At 37.2% G+C, this 10,815-nt stretch overlaps 1 protein-coding gene and 1 long non-coding RNA gene across 4 annotated transcripts; one reads left to right on the plus strand and one right to left on the minus strand.

The window, feature by feature from the left end:
• Positions 1 to 449: 449 nt before the first annotated feature.
• On the minus strand, positions 450 to 1,241 carry LOC120444812. Of its 3 annotated transcripts, none has more exons than XM_044005828.1 (2): positions 1,020 to 1,241; positions 450 to 842 (listed from the first exon to the last, which is right to left on the minus strand). In XM_044005828.1, exons 1-2 carry the CDS (start codon positions 1,138 to 1,140, stop codon positions 511 to 513), a joined length of 453 nt encoding a protein of 150 aa, XP_043861763.1. In that variant the 5' UTR covers positions 1,141 to 1,241; the 3' UTR covers positions 450 to 510. The 3 variants fall into 3 exon arrangements, with proteins under 3 accessions (XP_043861763.1, XP_043861764.1, XP_039480694.2); XM_044005829.1 differs by having other exon boundaries at positions 450 to 852; positions 1,020 to 1,159; XM_039624760.2 differs by having other exon boundaries at positions 450 to 816; positions 1,020 to 1,082.
• Positions 1,242 to 9,844: 8,603 nt separating this feature from the next.
• Positions 9,845 to 10,512, plus strand: LOC120446843. The gene is made up of 2 exons (XR_005615896.1): positions 9,845 to 10,198; positions 10,265 to 10,512. It is a non-coding gene; the product is annotated as an uncharacterized LOC120446843 (long non-coding RNA).
• The last annotated feature ends 303 nt before the right edge of the window (positions 10,513 to 10,815 follow it).

Consider the following 10,815-nt stretch of genomic DNA (forward strand, 5'->3'; position numbering starts at 1 on the left):
TGCCAGACAGAGGGACGCCGTCTCCATAGCCAGACAGTTAGACTCGCCTGGCTGCCTGTTCACATGAAGTTGGCGCATTCTAATTGAATTTTCACTTTTTTCAGACCGCCCCTACCGCCCTCCAGCTCACCTGTGCGACTACGTGACGATGGCCTGGCACAGAAATTGAAATAATTATTTTTAATCTTAAGTACGACTTGCGCGTAATGAGATTTGGATTATCCCTGCGCCCTTTTTTCCAACTCCCCTAGACTTGTGCAAAAAGAAACTGATTGCTGTGAGACGCATAAAAAGTATATGTGTGTTTGCGGAGGACGAACAAGATGCAAAATTATTTTTCGAATGTGTCGCAGATCTTTTGGGTGGCTAAAGGATATAATTGTGAAAACCAGATACTTACTTGGTAAGGAAAATGTATCTATTTGTTAAAAACTTAAAACAAACTCAAGGACATGACATGTACGGTTTTATCTTTGTTTATATGACATATCCAATTCTCCATATTCCTTATTAAAATCTTCTACGTTTTGCCATAAGAACTGCCGATGGACGTCTTCCACAACCTCTGCACCGTGTTCGACAATCCCTACAAAGACCGAGAAAATCCCTGGGTGAGAGATCCTGCATAGCTTGCAATCGTCGAGTACTTCTTTTGACTGAACCATGTAAAGACTCGGAATCCATCAAACATTCGCTATCACTGCTATATTTGCCCTCGAAGAGGTCTAGCAATTTCAAGGCAGTTCGCAGACGACGTTGTGTTCCTTTATTGATAGTTATGGTTCGGGATTCATCCTGCTTTTCGGAAGTTCCTGCCTGCGAGACCTTATCAAATTTTTTTCCTGAAATATGCTTTGTTTCTAAATTACTTGGCAACTTTTGCTTCTGTGGTTTTTTGGCAATTTTAAGAGTTCTTTTAAAATCTTCACAAGCTTTCGACATTTTGCGTTTATTTTCCGATAATGTTATCTTAGATCTTTGTCCCTCCTGAAAATGTATCTTTTTTTTGTTTGGCTTACCGAGCTTGGCAGCTGCATCCACAGCTGAATGCACACGATCGGCTTCATTTTGGCTTAAATCGATAAAGTTTTTCAATTGAAGGAAGTACTGTCCTTCGTTCGATCTATTTTTTTCTGCCATAATCAAGAGTATTTGACATTTTTTGCCTTTTGAAAATCTTACTACACTACTGATTTTGATTGTGTATGGTATAAATCAGGGACACCGAACAGTGAAACTTGATTTCTTTTTGATTTTCTTGACTTGGCCTACGTTGGTGCATAAATTGCCAGCAGGCAGGAAAAGTTTGGCCACCCACAACCCTCGCAAATATTGCATTTTCATTAAGTTAAAGTTTGGTTTTTAGTTTAATTTTTTCGTACCCTTTACGGCTTTCCTCCCTCCGCTTACTTAAAAACTTTTTGCGGCAAGTTTTTGGCCCAAAGTTTGCATGTGTTTATCTGTCAGTGTGTGGGTATAAACGGTTCGTATGTATGTGTGTGGGTGAAAGAGTGTGTGTGAGCGCGTGTAATAATCATGTGCGCAGTCAAAGCAAAATGACGATAGCATTGACGCTTCGCCATAAACTTTTGACGGGCCAAGTTGCTTTGGGCCAAGTTTCAAGCTGCCAACTACAGCATCGCCTCTTATACCAATTTCCTAGATTTCTCTGTCTTTCAAAAAGCAGCTTATTTAGTTAGTAAGGCTGATTAGGAAGAGTCTTTAGTACAAAATTAACTTAAAGGGAGTTAAGTTTCTTAATTGATCTGACTTTTTTATTAGCATCAACTTTTATGCTTTTATTCATATTTCATATATAAAGCTATTATATAAATATCATATAGCCAAACTATGACAACAATGAGTAACAATAATTAACTTTTAATATAGGTAACTTGTTAGTTTTTACTTCTTTATAGTTCTATATCAACCTTTCAAATTGTTCCCAATAAATACAATATTTGATTCTTTAGACTTAAGACTTTTTAAATTTCCAATTTATCGATGATCAAAAGTCTGAGGGCTTTAAACATTTCCACTTTTCGATTTCGCAGTCAATTTTCAGCTTCAACCATTTTCTTTAATTATCCATGGGAAATATCTGAAATTTCTGTTATCGCGCTCGTTCGTTTGCAAAACTTCGTTTCATAACAATAGTAAAATGCGAGGGACAAGAAATTTTAATAAACTCAAAGTCGAACTGAAAACCATTTTCACACTTGGCCGATCGTTTACAATAACTAAAAATTGCACAATTCTTTCTATCACCGCACTTCACAGTTTATGTCAAAATGAAATGAATAAAATATTGGCTGGCCACCCGGCGACACTCAGAAAGGATGGATTGCCATCCTCCTTTTTTTTTAATAAACTTCACCCAGTTTATAAAAAATTTTTTGAATATCAATGTGAGGGGAGAATATTGTCTATTAAAAGAAATTGATTTTTTTGTGTGTATAATAATGGTAGGTCCATTGCAGATTCCGCTAAAATATTCTTTAGTGGTTTTTCAGCCTTGATTTTTTCTTGTTTCGATGCAGTTGGGCAGTTGGGCGACTGCATATTGTGGGTTATGAAAAATGAATTAAATGCTAAAGTTATTGTTTTCGTGGCGTCATTTCATATTCAATTGTCAAGTTGTTGCACTAATTTGAACTGTATGACGCAGTGCATTACAATAATAGAGATATTGGACAGAAGCTAAGCATTAAAATTTATTTTTAGCCTTGTGTGGGATGGGTAAACTTAGTTAAGCCTTCATTTGGACTGAAAATATGCGCCATTTAAATTTATTTAATAACGCTACGTGTTTATTTTTTCTTTTAAAGTTGTACAAATATGAATTACATTGAATAAGTATGGGATTGCAATAGTAAATATGTGTTGTTGAAATGCACGTCATCTATCCATGCTCACCTTTAGTTGCTGCCCCCTTTTTTATTGCATTTGTGTACTCCAGATGTGAGCTCTGACTTGTTGACCCAAATATTGGCACAGGTCCTTGAGCACTCAACAACTTGTTGGGTCATCGTCATCTCTTCTGCCCAATGAGCAAATCATTTTCACTGGGCAATGGACACGGAACTGGCAACCGGGCAGCTGCTCTTTACTTGTACTAAGCACATCATTATGTTGGCTCAACTTTCCGATCATTTTTAATTACCCACCCAAGCCCTCTTTCCGATTTTCTCTCCAGATTCTGCTTGCAGCACCTTTATTTTTTGTTCGCCATTATTTTCTTTAATGGAATGCTGCATTAATAAAAAATACGTTATGAGCGCATAATAGAAATAAAAGCTAATGTAATTACATGCCGCACTTGTTTCGCCTTGTTGCAGTGAAAAGGACGAGAATTTCCCACTCCCAGTCTGCAAACTGAAAATCCTAAAAATTTAATTCCAACAGTTAGAGCCAGTTGAGCGTTAAAAGGTGAAAAGAAGCGGGTATATGGGCATTATAAAGAGTCGTAGAAGTATTAGCAGTGTATGGCGCGGAAATAAAAATTAAGAGCGCCAACTTACTATTGTACTTAATGAAGTGAACTGAACTCAAAACAAAGACGCTTAAACTACAATGCACCTAAATACGTGTAAGCTTCTCATTGTTAATATAGACAATTTTCGAATTTTCTACTTTATTATTAGGTCTGCTTAACTAAATGAACATATTTTATTGAAAGGATTAAAAGGTTCTTCGCACGTACTTAATCACGTTGTATGCCAATTCAAGGGTATGGGAAGCTTTGAGTTTCCCCGCATGACTTTTGCATTTCTTGCACTGGTTTTCCTCGTTTTTCATTTATTTATTTTTGTATTTTTTTCCATGTTGCTCTTGTTGTTGACTGCTGTTGGATGCTTAAAAGCTTTGCATTAACTATTAAACGCAACTTGAATCGCATAACGGCACTTGGCACACAAAGAGGGCGAATTCAGAGGGTGACGGGTAAAAAAGGAATAGAAATTCGTGTCAGAAAAAGTGGCCGCGGGTCTAAAACAATTGCAGCCAAATTATGGCTAAAAGCGGAAAAGCTGCCACGCGAATTGTACCGCGATTTGGGCCAATAAATTCGAAGTCTGCCGAAGCCAGGTGAGCATGTATACATTTCAAATAAACGCTTAGATGCACACAATAAGCATGTGGAAATTTGGTTATTGGATTAAAATAAGATTGTGTCTCACCTGAATAATTAAGTAAACATATTTAATTTAGCGCTTATTTTCCAATCAGTTAAATAGCAATAATATGTTTTATATAGATGCCATTTTAGTTTACCTTTATCTGCCATAGGAGTTTCAAAGACAAAGCGGGGTCATACATAAAATGCTTTACCATTTCTAGGATTTCTTTAGTTAAATATATAAATCTTAAAGAATTTTATTTGGAAAATATATGAGGAATATGCATGTGATTGATCTTATTTTTAGTTAAGTGTACCGAAACTATAGGTTTTACGCTAAATAAACTTTTATTTATTTTACCGCCTGACCCGCCTGGTCTTTAGCATCTTTTTTGCTCTTTCAGCTTGAGCGCAGCACGCGAGGGGTGCTAAAAAATTCATAGAGCACGGGTGGCAATACTGGCCAAAAAGAAGGGGGATCGGGTGTTGTGTTGTGTAGCTGAAAATTCCTGGGCCAAAGGAGTCGAGAGTTTGAAGCTGTTAGCCTGACAGGTTGCAATGCTATAAAATGCAATCAGCTGCAAAGAAAATAGGTTTCGCTTCACCAAACAGACAAACTGAGGAAGGTTTTAAGGGGAAAACGAAAAAAACTGGTGGAAAACAGTAGAGTGCATCCACAGGAGCTGTTTCTACTGCTGCTGGATGGCATAAATTAAAGCGCAACAAGAGCAAACAGACGCAGGACATATTTGCCAACGCACACACACAGACACATACTGCAGGGCAAGGAGCGGAGAAAATGCTCATGGAGTTTCCGGAATGGATACGAAAAGCGGAGTATCATCAGGTATATATATAGACAAACAGATTGTGGGCTGACTGCGGACATTCAATGAAATTGTCACAGGAGAAGACAAGACACGATGATAATGCTTCAAAGCGCTGACAACTTCCCGCTAAGCAATCCTCTCCAGTTTCCTTGGAAAATTTTCATTTTGCTTTTACGCCTGTGGCACTGCCATGTTTAATTGCCGGCTGTCGCTCAGCTAGACAATTGCAAATTGGTTAAGCAAAACGTTTGCGAGCCAGATAATATATTACCATAATTACATATCCAAATTAAGTTGGTTAACTATTTGGGATAAAATCAACTAGTTTGATCTGTTACTAAATAAATGGTAATCCGAATGGTTTAACATCAGCACTGCACGCACTGGAGTGCTTGACGTACAAAAAAAGTGGCGCCCAACGTGGAGCGTTTCCGGCTTAAAACAAGTAATAAAACAAAGCGTTGTCAATCCTATGACGCAAATACATGTTCTTGATCAGCACCGCATGCCGAGGCGATCTGGCCGTTATTTTTTTTTCATTTTTCGAAATTGGCTTTAAATTAATGGGTATTTAAAAAATTGTATGAAAGTTAAGTTAAGATGGCTTGATATTACTTTTTATTTAATGGAATTCTTTCGGCATTTCCGAAACATTCGTATTTCTTAACTATCCTTACCACTTCAACTCAATCAATCAATAAAGTAATTTATTAGACGCTACGCTTAACGAAAAACCGAACTGCTTTCCTAAAAACCAGGACAGCTATTTAATTTCAGCTCCGCCAGTGGCTTTGATGGACCGAAAATTGAGGAGGAAGTTAGTAAGCGAAAACCCCAACCACGCCCACACTCCGCCACGCCGCCCAATTACAACGCCCACGTCGCCCCTCGAAAATTCCGTTGCAATGTGAATTTGAATTGCAATTGCGAATGGCCGCGTGCTGGAAATTAAATAAAACACTCGCAACGAAAGGACGTTAGGATGGGAGCATCCGCAGATACAAACTTTGTCATAGGGAAAAGTTTTTCGCTGCACACTGAACCAAAATGAAAACGTAGCCGAGCGTGATGAACCATGGCAGGATGCAAAAGGGGTGGAATCTCGGCTGCGAGAGGAGCGACACCGGGATGTCCTGACATCTGCACCCAAAACAATCAACCAAAAAAAAAAAATTTAATAAAAAGGGGCCCTCACTCTGATGCTTCATCAAGCTCAATTTAATTGCGTCTGACCAAAAGTAATACACAGCAAAATATAAACAGTCATCTATCGCTTCAAGCTCGATAAATCATATGGCTCACTCATTTGTGTACTGCACTTTCATATTTGAATTATCCCATGGCCGAAAACCATCACCAACTGTCGAATCAATTGCATTTATCGGTTAGCAGCTGTATGCGATTTTTGATGGAACACCGTAGAGCAACCACTTAGTCCTGTTATTAGCCGTCATAATTCTTGTGTAGACAACGAGCAGCTGCCACTTTGGGGTCCTCGACAGACGGACAGACGGACGGACGGACACATCTATCAATTTGCTACTGCCGACCCACATGAATTTCTCACCCTTCCCCGTATACTGTGCCATTCCGTCAATCACTTTTTGTACGAGGGCCCGCATAAGAAATTTAAATAATTTTCGGAGGAAAAAAACGTAGATAAAATGTGGGAAAACGGTATGAATAAGCAGGTTCCAACTGGCGATACTCTATGTTTTAGTTTTACTTAATGCTTGTTTTTCAAAAATAATAAAACAAGAAACATGTCATTAATAATTAAGTTTCCTAGAACAACCCAAGTGGAATATATTAATAATTTGTAGTATTATGGTATTTGCTTAATTGTCAATGATTATTGGTTTTAAGGTATTAAAACATATTTCTATGAGTTTCATATTCTTGGCACTTTTATGACATGTAGCGAATTTGGCAAACCATCATGAAGAAACTTCAGGGGTATCCAGTGAAGAAAAGAAATCACATCAACACGTTGATAGGTGGGCAGGACGAAGGATGAAGTTGCGGCCATTTATCAGAGTCATGGACCCATAAATAAAACAAATAATATGAAAATATGCAAAATAAAGAAAATAAAAAACATTGAGGAACAGCAAAGATAGGATACATTTTCTCTAATAGATGGACTGCATGAAATGGGCCTGAGCCTTTGGGCTGTACCCACTTAACCACCAAAACACCCTTTCTACCCTTTCTTCGCATGTGGATAGCGTTAAACAAATGGCCAATGACCCATAATAAAAATTATTATGAATGAAACAAGAACAAGAAAAACCCATTGGGCTACTGCCAGCCCCCTCGGCATTTCACCGTCCCCTTGTTCCACCCAATAAATTGGGATGCGTGAGGCAAAGACATGGAGAAAATACCCTGTATCCTTTGGGACCGGGGATGCCCTGAATGCGATGCCATCGCAATGTCCGCCCCGGAATTATATTTGGGCTCTGTGCCAGGGCACGTGCATCAAGATTCAATTGAGAGTTCTAAACACAAAAATGGAAGCTGCTCTACAATGTCGCTGCACACTCACACTCTTACTTTCTTCTCAGTCTTTTTCTTTGAGTGTGTACGTGTGCGCGGCATTTCCGTTTTCTAGCACACTTTGTAGCGTCCAAAAGGAGAGATTTTAAACTTTAGATTTACATTATGTAGTTTACATTATATAGTTTACATTATGTATTTTAATTGTATTGTTGGGAAAGAATTTAAAAAATAATTTTATTATAATTTAATTTAATTAAGTTACCCACTTCTAAAAGCTATCATTTAATAAGGAATTAAAATATATATTACATTTTAAGCCAAGTTTTGATAATTTTAAATATTTTATTATTTAAATATATAAGATTTGGAAAAAATTCATATTGCGTATACGACTGCTTGGCTGGATGAAAGGCCTGATAATGGTTTCCTATATTTTGTTGCCGGCCCAAATTTTCATCCTTAATAATTTGTAGTAATGCAAAATCGGAATGTGTAAGCGTTAAATTTAACTCTAAAAGTTTTTGGTTGCCCCACAAAATTGCCTATAGCGTATCGGGTGGCACAAAAGGGATACATCTTGATCCTGTCTCCAGACTCTGGCTAAGTGTAAAATATAAAAAATATACATAAGAGGAAAAATCAAAAAATAAAAATGGAAACTCCCTCTAAACACATTTTGCACGCTTCATTGTGCCTTCACCTCTCTTAGTTCCCTTATCGGTGTTAGGGACAGACGAATGCAAATAGGGAGTGTGAGTTAATAAATAATAGAAATATTTCCTCTCAGCTATTTTGCATATTTCCCATGACCAGTTCACAACTGTTTAGAGGGCAGTGAGGTGTGCTTTTAGGGGAAGCCGTTGAACCGCTCTACGGATATGTGAATTGAAATGTTGTTTGGTATTGTTTACTTTGCCGTTTCGAGTACTTGGACTGTAAGTGAAAATAAATACATAAATATAAGACTAAAAAAGTACATACATAAATACAATATCTCTCTGTATCTGGAGGGAGTGGAACTGAAATCCATTAGCCGCCGAGTCTCAAGAGCAATGATAAAGGGCGCAGCAGCGGCGAGGAAAGCGAACCTAATAGCCTCGACTCGACGTGTTGTCCCTTTCAATTATATAAGAGGCGACCACCTCCTCCCAGGGCACCCTACCGCCCACTACACCCCACCTCCTGACCTTTTCGAGGACCCTGCGGTTTTCTTTTCCTTCCCCTGTTGCCAGCTACTTGAGAGAATTTTTCAATTTTACACGTTGCCGAAAAGGAAAGGCGTTTCCACAACAGCAACTGAGAATCGAAGCCAGCTCATTGTTATTGTTCGTGGGAGTTGGCCACGAGTCGGGGGAATATTCACTGAGAAAAATAATTCTGAAAATATGAGCTTAAGAGAACTTTAGTTTTTATATGACAAGGGTTTAAAATTTATAAAAGCACATGAAGCATTGAACAGTTTGCCGAAGTCGTTAAGAAAAATTACCAATACATCAAATTAAATATTAACTAATTTCATATGTTTTCAATTAGGAACCCGTTGTTTATTAAAAATTGCAATTGTATTCGCATTATTGTTGATAATGGAATATATGACTTTTAACATTTTCTTTGGATATTTTGAACGGAACTTAATTTTATTAATCAAAACAAAGATAGTTATTTTACCGGTCCGAACTAGTATGTATTACTATTATTCTCACTACCAATTCGCAATGCAGGACGATAAAATCCCGTGGGTGGAAAGCCCCGCCCCCCCGAAAAGTAGTATCCAACAACCATTTGGGACTGGTATCCAATCCTCATCTATTTGCCTGGTGAAATTTATTGGCAACAGAATAATGCGAGGCACGTTCATTTGATTACATTAAAACGAAAGTGGCTAAAAAGGTTGGACCACAAAGAGGGCTCAGAATAGAGCGGCTAGCATACCGGAGACTAGGCGGAAATTTTTAAATAAATAAATAATAAACGCAGAACGAATTGGAATGGGCTGCTGCTTATTATGCTGCAGATAAGGTTGATACCTTGAACAAGAGGATTTTCCCATTGTCTATATTTGGCCAACAATGGACATAACGGCCTCTTTTGTAAGTGAGTTGCGCTAAAACAGCAGAATCTGATTGAAAAAGCCACGGCATAAGGTTTAAATTCAGTCGCAAATCAAGTGTAACTATAACTATGCCAATTTGCTAATGTGCACGTTTTGAATTCGGTTACAACGTCAACAAACTAGTCGCTAATACTTCATTAAACAATCAAAATATCTTCCTATCGATAGCTAATTTTAAATTGATTTTTAAAAAGTTCAACCATATGAGAATTCAATTTGAAACGCTTTTCGTGCCATGATTACATTATAAAAGTCCTCAATTTGTTCATCGTGCCATGCATAACTACTTTAACCCTGCTACATGTTTTTCATTTTTACTTGAAGTTTTGCAACCATTAACATATAAAAATGTGGTCTATTAAAAGGTCTTCTTGTTTTCTTTGCACTGTTGCAATAGTTTTAATCATAGCAAGCCGGTGTAATTTTCCTATAGGTTGTAAAATTGACAAGCATATCATGCCTTTGTAATAATAAACAATAAATGAGTTAAATGTTTTCTTCTGGGGTTTTTTTTTACTTTGCTACTATCGAGTACTTAAGATTATTGAAATGTTCTATGCCACGCCTGATAAGTTTTCTAATCCATTAACGACACATCCAGTTTAACGACACATTTCGTACTTTCCCGTACCAATTGTATTATTCCACCAGAATTTTTTTAAAAAATTGAGTATCTTATCAAAAAAACACTTCCATTTTAAGTTTCAGAAATATGACAAGGCACCTAATTTCTATTTGGATGCTAGCAACAATTACAAACATTGTACAGGCTTTTGCAGGATGTAATCCAGGTTGTGCGGGGTTTGGAAATTGCTGTCCACAACACTAGTCGTCATTGAAAATTTATTTGTTGACGGTTGATTTATTGTATGTAATATACAAAACAGGCATTATGTATAATGTGATGTTAAAAATAAATAAATAAATTTATTTTAATGTGACAAACAAAATGAAGTGAGGTTAATGTTCCTGGTGAATTAATAAATAACACGCAGCTATATCTCCATTGCGTTATAAATTCACAATTCGATTCACCTTTGCATAGACAAATGTATCAATTCGAAATAAAATGCCACAACTATTTGGCCACAAACATCGCATCATAGTTCACCGAACCAATAAAATCAACAATTTAACTGCAATTTGATGCCAGAAAAAAGAGTATCAATGCACATCACGCCGTTAATTACTGCTCTTTAAGCTAAGCCAAATAAAACGGCAATTAAAATGCATATATTTATAATATAATTTGA

The sequence above is a fragment of the Drosophila santomea genome, chromosome 2R, assembly GCF_016746245.2.
Source record: "Drosophila santomea strain STO CAGO 1482 chromosome 2R, Prin_Dsan_1.1, whole genome shotgun sequence".
Taxonomy (NCBI): Eukaryota; Metazoa; Arthropoda; class Insecta; order Diptera; family Drosophilidae; genus Drosophila; species Drosophila santomea.